The sequence below is a fragment of the Vicia villosa genome, linkage group LG4 (assembly GCF_029867415.1).
Source record: "Vicia villosa cultivar HV-30 ecotype Madison, WI linkage group LG4, Vvil1.0, whole genome shotgun sequence".
In the NCBI taxonomy this organism is placed as follows: Eukaryota; Viridiplantae; Streptophyta; class Magnoliopsida; order Fabales; family Fabaceae; genus Vicia; species Vicia villosa.
Window position 1 is genome coordinate 165,193,500 of NC_081183.1, and position 16,063 is coordinate 165,209,562.

General features: G+C 30.9%; 1 protein-coding gene across 1 annotated transcript; it reads right to left on the bottom strand.

Annotated features, from left to right (window-relative positions):
• Positions 1 to 6,274: 6,274 nt before the first annotated feature.
• LOC131598243 (uncharacterized) lies at positions 6,275 to 7,977 on the bottom strand. Its single transcript, XM_058870862.1, has 3 exons — positions 7,663 to 7,977; positions 6,632 to 7,585; positions 6,275 to 6,487 (listed from the first exon to the last, which is right to left on the bottom strand). The coding sequence occupies exons 1-3, from the start codon at positions 7,975 to 7,977 to the stop codon at positions 6,275 to 6,277; spliced, it is 1,482 nt and encodes a 493-aa protein (XP_058726845.1).
• Positions 7,978 to 16,063: the final 8,086 nt, after the last annotated feature.

Below are 16,063 nucleotides of genomic sequence, written 5' to 3' on the forward strand. Positions count from 1 at the left end.
TAGGAAAGTGTTTTAGAAGTTAACCGTCTGAGAGTGGTGGGGAGAAGGAAAAGGGAACTTCGAAATTTCAAAAGGTTTTTTATTCTTTTAAATAGGGCGTGGCTGTGGAGCTTCCCAATTTTTGTTACGTAGGCTTTTAAGTAGGAAAGTGTTACCACATTTCTTAGAAGGTAACCGTCTTAGAAGGCTTACGTAGGCACATGTGTCCACATTTCTTACCTGATCAGGGGACGTCATTACAAAAAAATCAAACAAAGGGGTGCGCTGGGAAAGTCAAAGTTCTATGTTTATAATCCAGAAGATGGATAGTGTTCGCGGCGATGAAATCCAAGAATCTACATATTGAAATCAAAACAATCCAAAAACTAAGATGATAAATCCAATACAAAAACACTGTGCGATACAATCCGAAATCAGAACAAAACAAAACAAAACAAAACACGTCAAACAAAACAAAAACACGTTATTCTGCCCGACGAGCGTTACAAAATACACATCAAACAAAATAAAAACACGTTATTCTTCCCGACGAGCGAACTCCTCCGAATGAAGATAATTATACCAATCCTCATCCCACTCAGTATCAGAACCATCAGCGTTGATCACGCCTGAAGACTGAGTCTGCACGTCCGAGCCATGGACCCCCAGGGGACGAGAAGCAGAACCAGTCAAAACCTTCTTCTTCTCCTTCACCTCCTTCACCTCCTTCACCTCCTTCACCTCCTTCTTTGAAGAACCCTTTCTTCCCTTAGCGCCACCCATTCCTGCGTAAAAATGAAGAAAGAAAGGTCCATGAGACCTCCTTTTATAAAAGAAGAAAGGGACACAAACTTCAAAGAAACAGGCACAATAAACAAAGGCGTTAAAAATAAAGTACTTGCAAATTAAAACGGACACTCCCTACCCTCTCTAGAAGACGCAGTCCTGCGTGCTGGTTGATTGTCTGACATGTTCCTGTAAACAATTGAAATCGATTAATATGCGAGACAAAATAAAAAACAAAAAAATTTGAACTTCTGATACATTTCGGAAGTTCATTTCCGAAAACTGGGATGGAGGTGTTTTCGGAAATGAACTTCCGAAACACCCCTGCGATGGAGTTTTCTGCAACTTCCATGGCAGACCCCTAAACCAAACTTCAAACCAAATCAAAATGCTTCTAAACAACCTAAATACTACTAACAACCTAACCATATATCATTTATGCAATTAAAACCCTAAATAACATGCATTTGAATAATATATCTAAAAATTTCAAAACTTACAAAGTGTTAGGATTGAGGGCTTTTGAATGTTGTTTAGCAGCTTTGATGCAGCTTTGGAATTCTGTTTGCACAAATTTTCGCCTTTGCCACTTTTTGTTTTGATTTAGGGTAAATGATTGGGGGAGGGGGAGTGTTTTGATAAATCTGCAGAAATAGCAGTATTTCGGAAGTGAACTTCCGAAATAATGTTTTCGGAAATGAACTTCCGAAATAATGTTTTCGGAAATGAACTTCCGAAATAAGTCAATTTTTTCAAAAAAAGACGCTTTCGGAAATGAACTTCCGAAGCAGGGGTATTTTGGAATTTTCGCTGGGGGTGACCCCCATAGGGAGGTGGCTAAAGAAATTTTCTAAATATAAGTCACTTTATAATGTTAATAGATAATTAATTAATAATATTTTTTTGTGTAATCGGGTTGAAGAATCCTTAGTTCTCCATTTTTAATATCTTGTTTACAAAAAAAAATTATAACTAATGATATTTTTTCTATTATATTCTTAAATATTTATTATTTTTTATTTTTTCAATTATATAAATTTATCTTTTATATATATTATTAATAAATGATAATTTTGTAAAAACATTTATAATTTCTTATTTTCATACAATAATTCGTATCTTCCTCCCTAATTATAAGATCCTCTTGGATTTTTTTTGTCCTTTTTTATTAGACCCTCTTCAACTTTTAAAGTGCATTAGTTATTATTTTCCAAACATATCCCTAATCATATTACATACAAAATTGTACAAAATTGTTAATATATTCTTTACTCTAACAAATTTTCTTAATTTTCACAATTTACTTTACTCTATGGGATCTTATATTTAAGGATGGAGGGAGGCAGTATTATTTTTCTTAATATATGTGAAAAATTCAAAATGTCTTTAATAAATTCGGAGGTAACATGTTTTATTAGTTTTTGTTCATATTAGATAAGATTATGGTAGTTAATGATAATGTGGTGATGTATTATAATGTGGTGATGTATTATAATGTGGTGATGTGACTTGTGTTATTTGTGCTTTGTGAATTGTTGGTTGGATATTGAAAATCTAAAATATGTTGCAATAGGGTGAACAATTTATTTATGATGTTTTGTTGTTTATGAACTCATAATATAGTTTAATTGTGAATATGTCTCACCCTTACTGTTGACCATTTTCCGATTAAGGAGTAGCGGTGTTGTGCTTGGTGAGGATAGCTTGTAAAGCTAATTTGTTAGTTCACTCGTGTCAGTGTCATACTCTAGTCTTGTAACACTAGGGAACGTTTGTTTTAGAGTTATTTTAATAAACTCTTATTTTAATTATTTGGATAATTTGGTTGATTTATGAGTCGATCACTCTTTGGTGTTGATAACCAATGTTTTACATTATTCAATTTATGAAACTCTATTACGCTGTGTTAAACATGTTTGATGAATAATATTGATTTATGTTCCTCGGAAAAGCATGACAAATGTTTTATTTTATTTAAGGAGTTGTAGCATCCTTTTACATGTTTTACTCTGAATTTAATTTGTATTCTGCGGGGTTTAGAAGGGTGTTACAGAATGCATTTAGTCATTTGATGTTTAAAAAAATAGCGGTAATATGTTAAACTATTTATTAAGAAAAAATGTGACATATCATTAATAATTATTTAAGGAAGAGAGAAAATTGGGTAACGTACTACCCAACCCACAAACTTGTGGTTTTACCCAAACCGATCCAATGATATAATGGGTGGTTATTTTACCTCACCCAAACCAGAGTACCATGTATTTAGGGGTGTTCAAAATCAAACTGGCCTAATAAAAAATCGCAAAAAATAATCAAACCAAACCGCAAAAAACCGCAATTGATTTGGACGTGTTTGAGTCATTTTCTAACACAATTGTGCGGTTCGGTTTGGTTTACGATTTGTATTTTGTAGACCAAACCAAACCGCATTATGTAACAAAATCTTACTAACCAATATATATTTATTTAATTCTTTAGAGAAAGCAACTAGTATTATGTGTATATTTTATCATATTCTTTGTATAATATTTATTTTAATTTATATATCATTAAAATACAAAATATTATTCATTTATAAATACTACTTTGACAAAATATATTTTATCGTATTATTTGTATAATATTTATTTACGAATGAAATTTTATATATCATTTGTAAGACTCTTCTGACACACGTATAATTTCGCATATATTTTTATGAAAACTAAAACAAATAAGACACAAGGGCGTCACATCTTCATAGAACATCATATAACAAACAATCCTGCTCCGTAACACGGGTTGCAAAACACTTAAACATAAATAGTATCTTTAGTACTATTAATCCAACTTCCTTTAAACTTCGCAGCGGAATTAATAATTCTTAAAAAAAACTCCTTCATTAAATTAATCAATATCATGACAGGTAATTCAAACATCAACAAAATCATCACACTTCATGTTTATAACTTCATGATTATAAAAGTAGTGCAAAATCCTTCAAAATTATGAAGGTATTTAAGGTTCACAACCAATCGATCCCAACCCCGATGTTACATATCAGAGCAAGACACGCTGGACTCAACAGAAACTAAATAAGCGCACTCTGAAGCTACCTCCTAAGCTTCCTGCACTAATCTTGATCACCTGCAAGTTACCCAAGTTTTGAGGCAACATTTTCAAGCAGAAAGGGTGAGTAAATCATAATAATTATAAAAGACATATGGAATAGATATATTAGTTATATCAAGGAAACAACAACATAACATCATTTACTACATTCTATAACATAATAGCTATAACTAGTTCTTCACGTTAAAACATCATAATACAAGCACTAGAAAACTATATCCTATGAATAATACAAGCACTAGAAAACTATATCCTATGAATAATTTTTTTCTTCCAAGACATAAATCATTGCGTTAGTTTTCCAACGCTTCAAATGACGCATCAAACGGAGTTCGAAAACTCAAATTATGGCCTTAGAAAAATCTACCAAAAATGGATGTCACTTGGGACTAGTCAGGTCGGCCTCTCTGTTCTTCAAGTCGACTCATACTGAGTCTTTGGGCATGCATGAGTCGACGCAAGGCCCTGATTAGGTCTACGCATAGGTCACGGTTGTGGAGTGTGTTTCCCTCGGGTTTTCCCAGATCGACCTCCCTGTTCTTCAGGTTGACCTATCCCTGGTTTGTGTTGAATTTTTTTGTTGTGTTGTTTTCCTCATTGCTGCGAATTTCTGCACCTAAATAGCCTCTATTCCACTCGAATCCAACACAATACAACCTCAAAATCATCATAATTCCTCATGTTTACCTAATACAACAACAACTCAATTCATTATACATCCTGTGCATCAATAGGAAGCAATTACCACATCAAATCATCATCAATTTTGTCATGTTTATCTCATCATCAAAAATACAACCAAACCCCAATAATCCTTCAAGTATCTAAGCCTTAAATAAATTATAATAACAATGAAAAAACTCCCCTTACCTTAATTCGTAGTTGAATCATACTTCTCTTCACGTTCTACCGAAATCCAAGGTTCCTCTCGCCTCTTTGTGCCCTATCCTTCTCTTCACAGTGTTTCTCCCAATTCTTACGATTGCACAGAATTAGACAACTAAACCATTTTCCCTAGTTTAACCCTATGACCCCTAATATGACTTTCCTCTTTTTGCCCTCACTCAATTTACGATAATTGGGAATCAAATGAACAAAATGTGCAGGAGTTAGCTCATGGTTGTGAGAGGGCTCAAAACTAGTAACTTTTCAAATCTTACAAACAAAGTCATAAGCTACTTGAAGTCTAGCACAACATCCCGTTCGCATAATTGTCCTATGTTTATCCTCATTCTTCTTATTTTTCCTATCACGTATACCCTCTTTATTACAAAGTAATCAACACATAACAATCTTATTTTCATGATTGCGCATCACATCCTCCTCCCTCATAGAAAATCCATGAAAACGTAAATACATTATGTAAAATTGTATAGCCTCTTCCTCTGTGCTAAATTACATAGCTCTTATATCATCATGTGTAATTTCCCTTAAACATTTAGTACTATTGCAATTCTCTTTCTTTGATGTATCCCTATTAGTATCATTACCATTATCACTGGTGAATTCTTCTACTTCTCTCTCACGGTTGAAATCCAAAATTTCTTCACTATACGTATACATTTTAAGTTAAACTTGCCTTTAAAAAAGGAAAAAGAAAAATCGTTATTTAAACCCAAAATCACAATAACAGTATCATTACACCTCTAAAATTAAACATTATTTAACATCATTTAATTTGTAATAAATAAAATATTGTAAAATAATAATAAGAGTGAAGACCCATTTTAGTCCCTCACAAATATTGAAGAGTCCAATTTAATCCCTGGAAAAAAAAAGTCCCAATTTAATCTTTTACAAAATTTAACCGAGTCATTTTAGTCCCCGTATTAATAATTTTTTCAAACCGGTTTTTTTCACATACTTTTAAACCGTGACTGGTGCCATGTGTATTATTTATGCCACGTGTATTATTTACAAAAGTAAGAGACACCCATTTTGGTCCCTAACAAAAAAAAGGGACTCAATTTAGTCCCTTACAAAACTTAATTGGATCATATTAGTCCCTATGTTCAATCATACATTATAGTACCACCAATTTAAAACTAGGGAGCAAAAATTTTACATCCTATCATATACATTATAGATATATGTACCATCACAAACAATAATTAGCTTGCACATGACGAAACCATGAAATTCAAAAGATATTGTGCTAACAATATAATTACTTCATAATTCAAAATATTATAGTATCATCCAATTTCAAAATATTGCACCGACAAATAAAACTTTAAAATCCAAAATATCTAGTATCATCGAAATAAAATCAACAAAACAAACAAAGTACCATAAAATTGCAAAGAACATCGTACCAACAATTACAACTTAAAAACAAAACATTTGATGATGTCATAAAATCTATAAGACAAATTTAAATTAATAGAAGGAAACATCAAGTTGGCCGCCATTGTGTAAATTTAGGAGTAGGCATGAATCCATGACTACTAGGCCCTGTTGGTGGTCGGATCGATGAAGTTCCAACTGTTGAAGGACATGCAATGAAAGACGGTGTTGGTAGCCTAACTGGAGGAGGTGATGGTGTAACAGGAGGTGGTGATGGCCTAATAGGAGTAGACCTTACAACTGGTGGTTGTGGTGATTCCAGCTACAAAATTAAATATTAACATAACATTAGATTGAAATAAATTACAAGCAAAAGTAGAAGTGACAAAATTATTACCTGTGACAAACTTTGTGATTGAGGTTGAGTTTATGACAAACTATCCATAGTTGTTGTTTTCTTTGCTACCTTTTTGTTCTTTTTCACATATCCTGGTTTTGGAGGTCCCTTGCATGTCTTTTCATAATGACCAGCTTCACCACACTTTGGGCAAATCACTTCATATCTTCTTTTAACCTTACGTGTTCCGCTCCCTTGCATATCTTCTGAAATTGCATCTTTCCTTCTATGCTTCTTTGGTCTACCGATAGGTATTTTCAACTTTGGTGGTTCTGGCTTAGGATGCTCTGTAATTTTCCAATATTCCTGACTGTTGACTGGTAGAATGTAATGATCATAAGTAGCATTCAAAGCTTCCATTGTGAGCCACTGATGCACATAATTCTCAGGCTTCTCAACCTTATATGCTATAGCTGCAATGGCATGAATACAAGGCATGCCAGTCAATTGCCACATTTGACAAGTACATGTTTGCAAATCCAAGTTCACCCCAAGGCTTGTGCCATGTCTTCGAACCTCATATTGATCATCACCTGTTATTTGAGGTGTCCACTTATTGCTCTCTACCTTTAATCTTTCAATCTTTCTTTGTTGAACAGGTGGTAATATACTCTTGCATGTGCCTAAGACTCTCTTATGGGATGCCATCCTCCTCATCAAGTAACACCTCAACTCTTCCATCATTGTAAAAATAGGCTTTTCTCTATATTTCACAATCTTGCTATTCCAAACTTCACACATGTTGTTTGTGATGTTATCCAACTTAGGCCAATGACTGAAATATGCCTTCACCCATGCTGTTTTATCAATGTTGTTGAGATAACTCCATGCTTTTTCATTAAGTGTCTTCAATTTGTCCATATGAGCATTGAACTCTGGTTCAGTTGTGCTTTTTGCACATTGCCACACAATACCTCGAAACTCTTTGTCCTTATATTGCTTGATGAAGTTCTTCCATATATGGAGTACACAATTCCTATGATAGGCAAGTGGCATTGCTTCCTTTAGTGCAGGCAATAATCCCTATAACAAGAGAACAAAACAATATTGAAAGAAATCACAAAATCTAATCATGTAAATTATAAACAAAATAAAATTACCTTCTGTTGATCAGATATGAAGTTCCATCCATGGCTCACATGGTCTCCTATGTCACTTTCAAGTAATGTCAAAAACCACTTCCAATTATCTTTTGTCTCAGAATCAACCATTGTGTATGCAATAACATAGAATTGGTTATTAGCATCTTGAACAACAGCTGATAGGAGTTGTCCCCCATAATATCCTTTCAAAAAACACCCATCAAGTCCTATCAATGGCCTACATCCAGCTTTAAAACCTTTCTTGCAAGCATCCAAGCAAACATACAGTCTCTGAAATAACGGAGGAGATTCCAATATGGGAATCACTTCCATCTTTGCAGTTGATCTGGGGTTGCTTCTCCTTAATTCAGCCAAGTAATCCCAAGTTCGTCCATATTACTCCTTCTCACAACCTTCTACTATTAATCTTGCATTTTTCAGTGCCCTAGATAATTTTTTTTATTGATATGGACAGAATATTCCTCCTCCATCATCTCATATGCTTGACTCCTTTTAAGGTCAGGTTGAATCATCAATCTTTGCTTCAACTTATTTGCAACCCAATCTCTACTAGCAGACTTGTTCCTAAACACTCTACAACATGCATGTTCTGGATTGATTGTTTTAATCTGATAAGTAAAACTACTGCTATTCCATGAACAAAATGCAACCCATGGACATTCCTTAACACGACAAACAGCCCTAGCCCTTATTTTATCATTCTTTTTCCACTTAATTTCTCTTCCAAGAGCAATGTTCACATCTTTCACGGCATTCTTAAAATCTTCCAATTTTATAAATTCCATGCCTTCTTCTATTCTAACTTCACCAAAAATAGCATTAGAGTTAAAAACATAAAACTTTGACTTTGAACTTCCCTCATCATCTGTGGATTCTGGAGTCCTAATATGCTCAGAATATGATGTATATCCATCAGCTTCAAATGAAGCTTTGTCACTATCTTCTCCATTTGAGTCAACCATGTTTCCAACAATATTTCCTTGATTACTATTGACATTATCGTCTTCATAACTTTCATTGTCCGACTCAAAGTCATCACTGTCGAAGTCACTTTCAGAATCACTTAGAAACGCTTCTGCATATCAATACATATCAATACAGTTAAACAACATATATATATATATATATATATATATATATATATATATATATATATATATATATATATATATATATATATATATATATATATATATATATATATATATATATATATATATATATATATATATATATATATATATATATATATATATATATATATATATATATATATATATATATATATATATATATATATATATATATATATAGTTACTGTACTTTTATTTTTGAAGATTAAAATAAGGTTACTTTTATTTTTGAACTACCAATTTTCGGTCCTCACAGTTAAATAAGTGGCTAAGATTACCTTGGTTATTATCATGAATTTTTGTTCTTTTAACTTAAATTTTTTGGAAAATTCATAATATAACATGATATCCTAATTTCATCCTTTATCATATAGTATCCTAGCTTAAGTTTTTAAGATAATTGGTAGTTCAGCTTCAACTTTTAAAACAATATGGTATTCTAAGTATTTAAGACAATTCTCAATTTTCAAACGTATATCATGTTAACAGGGTATATAGCTTCAACTTTTGGTTTGTACATTGAAGGTTCCACCGCAAAGTTTGTTTCAAGAATCATGAAACAGAAATATACTGGTGACATATGTAAAGGAAATAATTTTTAAAAATTAAATAGATGACAACTTTAATTTTTTGGTGAGTTTTATTTTCAAAGGCTAACATGAATTTTTTTAACTTTCAAACGCTAATTTCAAAATTGCACGTTGATACTAAGGCTAAGATTATAATAACAAAGAAACTTACCTTTGTCTCCGTCTCCGGTATGCCGTATATCGTCTTTTTTAGTGGAATTATTTGTCATTATCGTCAACGTCAAAAATTGATTTTGCTGTATGAAAGTGGGAGATTGAAGAGAGACTAAAGAGAAAAACCTAGTTCCCTGTTTCTATTTTGTGAAAAAAAATATTAATGCCACGTAGATAAATTAACCGTACACATCATAGGTTTAGAATAGTCCAATGATTTAGGGACTAATATGACCCGGTTTTATTTTGTGAGGGATTAAACAGAGTCTTTTTTTTTCTAAGGGATTAATTTGGGTTCTATAATTTTTGTGAGGGACCAAAATGAGCTTTCACTCTAATAATAATTTAATAAATCATTCTTACTGAAATAGTGCTTCAACACTTCTATAATTTGGTAAATAATTTGTTTATATGACTCACCATTTTTATAAGCTTTCCATAAACTTCATAAATATTTTATATTTTTGTATTGAGTATGTTATTCATAGTAAGTTATAATCAGTTAATAAATGTTAATATTAGGAAGATCCTAAAGTCCTACATTGGTTGGAGATAGAGCATTGAAAGAGTATATATAGAGGGACACTCCTCACCATACCAACCGGTTTTGTAAGGATTGACCAAATTATCAGAGCATATCGATCGGACCATGGGCCGCCCACCATTATCCACGCACCAAGCCCAAAAGAGTAATGGGCGTGAGGGAGTGTATTAGGAAGATCCTAAAGTCTCACATTAGTTGGAGATAGAGCATTGAAAGAGTATATATAGAGGGACACTCCTCACCTTATCAACCGGTAGGTATTACTCTATTTTGGTTCATTACTCTACTTGTTTCTTGCTAGTATTATATATACTATTATATTTATTTTTTTAACTTTTAAACATCTCTATAAATTTTTAATACTTTTCAAGCTTTGCAAAAGAATAAAATTAAATTATTTTATTTAATTTTTTTATTAGTTTTAATTTAAAATCCTTTAATTTCTTTTATTGTATTAATTTCTAAATTTTTCTTCATCTTCTTAATTTTTGAATTTTCGTTCATCTTCTTATTTATATTTATTCTAAAATTTTAATTTACTTAAAGTAACCTCAGCTAACAATTTTAAATAAGAAAATTCAAAAAAAAAAATTTTATGAAATATAAAAACTAGCTGTAGTTTAATTTAAAAATATAAATAAAAATAAAAAATTTGAAAATTATTGATCATACCTGATCAGAATGGATCGTCGATGGTCTGTAATAGTTGGACTTGAATGAATTGAGGGAGCGTACCTGGAAGGTATTTTAATGCCAAAGTGAGAAGAGAGAGTAATCAGAATGCAAGTACAATGTAAGAGTGAGAATGAATGATGTTACCTGACCCTCTAGTGAAAGAGGGTATTTATAGCTCCCAGTGTTGGGTTAAGATCGCCATCTTGGACTGAATGCCCAGACCCAAAATGGAGACTGCCAGAATCCTACGTGTGTAGCGGACAACAACAAGTGGTCTCCATCCTGGGTTAACAACTCCGAAGTTTCAGGGGAGACGTGGTCAGAGGATTGAGGGTGAAGAAACCCTACGAGGAGAAGGGTCCTCGGGGAAAAGGATGGACGGAGGCGCTCGCAGAGAGCGCCCGTTTGAAGCTCTGCCTGTAATCCTGCTCGGTCCACAATTCCGCTCGAGGAGCTTGCGGGTTAGCTGGGTTTACTCAGAGTGAGTCGTGTCCGGTGTATGGGCAAGTATAGGTTATGGTGACGAGGAGCCCGACTAGGCCTTCTCTTAGGTCAAGAAAGGTTTGGGCCTCATGTTATATTTGAACCGCGCGCCGGCCCAATCTAAAACAGTTATTATTCAACAAATAAAACATAAGTAGTGTAGAAGTTAACATTATAAACATAAAAAAAGTAAAATAGAGATTTATTATTAGAAGAAGTCAAAGATGTACAAGTTTAAAAACATAAATAATAATAAAATTTTAAATAATAATTTCTAATAAATTTTAATAATCTAAATACCAATAAAAATATATATGATTCAACAATATAATATAAATTTTTTTCAATGGAACTCGAATCCACCTCAAGAACATGGCACTCGAACTCACCTAAAGAACTGTCAATTGTATGGGATTATAAAAAAAGAGTGTAACATCTCATGTATTTACACCTATTTTTTAATAAAAGGGGTGTAAAATAGCATGTATTTACATCCATTTTTTAATAAAAAATTGTGTAACATGTATTTACAACTGTTTTTTAATAAAAAATATGGAACATAGCATGTATTTACACCTTTTTTTAAAAGAAGGTGTAGCATAGCATGTATTTACATCTGTTTTTAAATAAATAGGGTGTAACATAGCATGTATATGCATCAATTTTCTTTGGAAAAGAATGTACATAGCATGTATTTACACCTATTTTCTATAAAAAAAAGGGTGTAAAATAAAATGCATTTACACTCATTTTTTAACAGGTGTAAATTTGTTAGATATTTCCCTCCCTCTGAATTTACACCCCCTAAAAATAGGTGTTAATTTCATAAAAAAATGGATATAAATTAACTTTTTTGTAGTAGTGCATAGTTTTGAGATCTCAACTCAAGTGTCAACTTGGGGCATGATTAATTCACTTTACACCAACTATATATAATATATAATCCATTTCTGCAACATAATATGCCTTTTCTTTTTCTCTCTTTTTCAAATTTAATTCTTTACTATTTTCTTTTTAAAATCACCAACTAATCATTCACTCTCAAACAAGTTTGTAAAATACACGTTTATGATTCTATCAATATTTTAAAATTACTTTTTATTCTATCATTTAAATATGTTTTCCTAATCTATGTGACACTTAACTTGCTACATGAGCATGAATAAGGTTTAACATGCCAATCAAACAAACACCAACATAACATATTTGTCTTTTGTTTTGTTACTATACTAGGAATTTAGGAAGAAAGAAAAACTAAACTTAGAAAAAGACATGGTTGAAAGTATACAACTTAACGGAAAATTCTAGAAAAACACGTTTTTATATTTGAATAAGTTTACAGTAATCACCTATTTTCCCATACATGTTTATTTAAATATGTGATAGCTATTAAAAAATATATAAGTAAATAAAAGTTTTAATTGCACCAATTAAATATTAAAAATAAATAAAAATTAATTATTGAACCACCATCATTTATTACTCACTTCAAATAAATCTTTATTAATAGTAATTTTAATACCAACTAATAAAAAATATAACTGACTCAGCTATCACATGCATACTACAACACAAACTATTTGTAAAAAAGATAATAAGAGAAAATAAAAGTTCATTAAGAAGCTTTAAATAATTCATTACAATGTTATCAAATCATAAAAAACACCTATAAGACAACCAACTCTTTATCCTCAAATCTTTTGAGTAAGTTTGCCGGACTATTTCCTCCAAAAGCAGCATATCCAACAGACCCGCATATAACGTAGAATATTATTGTGGTTAAAACACTTATCAAAGTAGGAATATTCGCCGCTCTTCTTGCCTGTTTAATAATATCATAACAAGCAACTGAGTTTGATAGTTTAATTTAAGAAAATATTAATATTCATGTCATCAAGAGTTTCAAAAGTATTTTTATAAGATAAAATATTTTACCTCTATGACGATCATATAATAAGAATAAGCAGAGCCGGTCCTTTGAATTTGGGTGCCTTGGGCGAATTAAAAGGGTGGTGCCCCTATAATTTTTTAATAATAAATATATAAGAATAAAAGAAATAATTGGATTAAAAAACACATTTTCATTGTATACTATATCAAAACATAAACCAATATAAAGAGACTTATTCTTCTTTTCGTCTTTTTTCCTATAAAAAAATTGACCAAACCTTTAAAATTATTTAAATATCATCTCTTAGCAGTTTTTGTCGCAAAATTGTTAATAATTTGTTCATAATCAATGTTCTTCAAAAAATTATCAACGCAAGACTATTTAATATATTTTGTGACATAGTAGACCTCAAATAGGATTTTAATAATTTTAATTAGAAAAACTTCTTTCAACAGATGCAACACTGATAGAAATAGTCAATATTACTCTATAATTTATGTGTGCATTAGGAAAACAGATAAAAGTCTTTAAAAAACTCAATATCATATAGCTTGATTTTGATTCAAATGTTAAAACTTCTCTAATAACTTTCAATTCTTCAAACAAAATTTCACCATCAAGATCAAGAGAATCGTCATGTTTTAAACAATTTCAAGATGTTTACAATATGCTTTCAAGTTCTTATCAAATAATGATCTAAGCCTTTCAATACTAAACAAGAATCCAAAAATATTTTCATATGTGTTATACTCCTCAAATCTTCTATCAAGTGAGCCAATTGTTTGATCTACAATATGTAAGAAATAATGATTTCAAAAAGACTCTTTTACAAATCCAGATTCTCTATATTTTTTCAAATACTCAATCAAACCTTTTACTAGTTCTATAGTCACATCAATACACATGTCTTTTTTTTTTTGTTGCAAATTTTTGCTAATTTCATTAACAACAATTAACAATTCAAACCAAATAATCATAGCTACAAAAAATTCAAAGTTTCCAATTTCATGAGTTGCTAAAGATTCGACTTCACTTTTATTTTAGGGATCATTATCTTGTTCAGCTAGTTGAAGTAGTGCTTCACTCTTAATTTTGGGATCAATAATATAAAATATTTTTGATATCATTGTTTTAATTTTAGTGTCTCAATTAAACTCTTTAGTTGTTAAAATTATGAATATATTAATTAACTTTATTTTAGATAAATTAATTGATTTTATTCTACTCTATATTCTATTTATAAGAGATTACATTCTTTTATTGAGTAGTATCCCTATAATTTTGTTAACCAGTATTTTTTAGCAAGTATTTTTGTAATAGAAAATTCTCTTTTAATATATATATATATATATATATATATATATATATATATATATATATATATATATATATACGGGTAAGAAAAAAATTTGAGTGCCCTAAAATTATGGGGCCCTGGGCTCCCGCCCCGCGAGCCCGTGCTCAGGGCCACCCCTGATAGAGACCATGCCGAAGTGCTACCAAAACTCTATGAATAATAGCATCATGTTCTTATAGTTTTAATTATCCATGCAAAATATTGTTATTGCGTCAAAATTTAAATAGGAGTTTTACAAACTGATCGGTTGAAGTGATTCGACACCGTGTGAATAATTAGCAGACAAAATATTTCGAGTTTTTACTCGTACCAGATTATTTTATTAATCCATGTTGCACATAGGTCGTGTTGGTAAGCTCGTTTTATTTTTTCGACGGCATTTAAGGTCATAAATTTACCTGTCAAAGTCTGTTTAACCAGGTATTTTTTATTTAAAATTTTGATCATTTTTAGTCTGTTTTATTAAAGTTCGTTCCGCATAGATCATTTTAATATTTTTATTTTTATTTTTTAATAAAACACGCGTTCAACTGTTATTCGTTCCGGGTATTTTTTGTGTGTGTATATCTCGGTTAACAATATAATATAATCTAGGTCTTTTCCTTAAGTAGCATCACTTAAGAAAATTACTAAGCATCACTTTCAAGTGGTAACTAAAATATCTAGATACTTTTAGTTGTTTTATTACTATTACAATGTTTGTGAGTAGAGAGAATTAAGAGTTGTGATTTAATACACATGGATTTAGCATTTGATCAAATGGCCATAATTCATTCACATTCTCTATTTAAGAAAACAATGATCAACACCTCTCACATTGTCTTTCTCCTCTTCTATGTTAACCGAACCTCCCTCCTCCACTCTTCATATTTTTCTTCTTCTTGCATTTTACATATATACCTTGTGAGATTTGAATGATCTTTTAGAGAGTTTTAGTAGATCAATTTAAGAGATGATTAAAGAAAAGATTAAAGCTTGAGGTAACCAAATATTTTTTCCTCTTTTATATTATCTTAGCTGCCCAATCTTGATGAGAGTTTTAAAAAGTTCCATAAAGAAATTACTAGTCATATATTTTGATGAAGATATTTTCTGCTTGTTACTTTAAAAATGTTGATTATTTTAATAACTTTTGTTGAAAAGAAAAGAGAAAATTAAACTTATTAGAATTGTACATATACACGTAACGACATATGTAAATAAATGATATTTAATACTCTTGCATTTATAATTAACTAACCGTTGGATTAATTTTTTTTGGAAAAGAAGGACTCACTGCTCTAGTTTTTGTTGAATTACTTTTATTAAATTGATTGAAAATAGTGAGTTTAATTTATAACTAAAATTTATACTTGTATGATCAAAAAGAACTAAGTTAATTCATTATCACTTAGTCCAATTTTATGTAACTTATGTATAAGGATATCAAATCTGTTTTAATTTGAAAGTTATATCTTTAGAATCAAATACTAAATATATTAATATTTTAGATCCGTTGGGTGATCATAATTTTGTTTTGTCTTTAAACTTGATTAAAGTTAAAATTGTATTGGGATGATTTAAATTCATTAT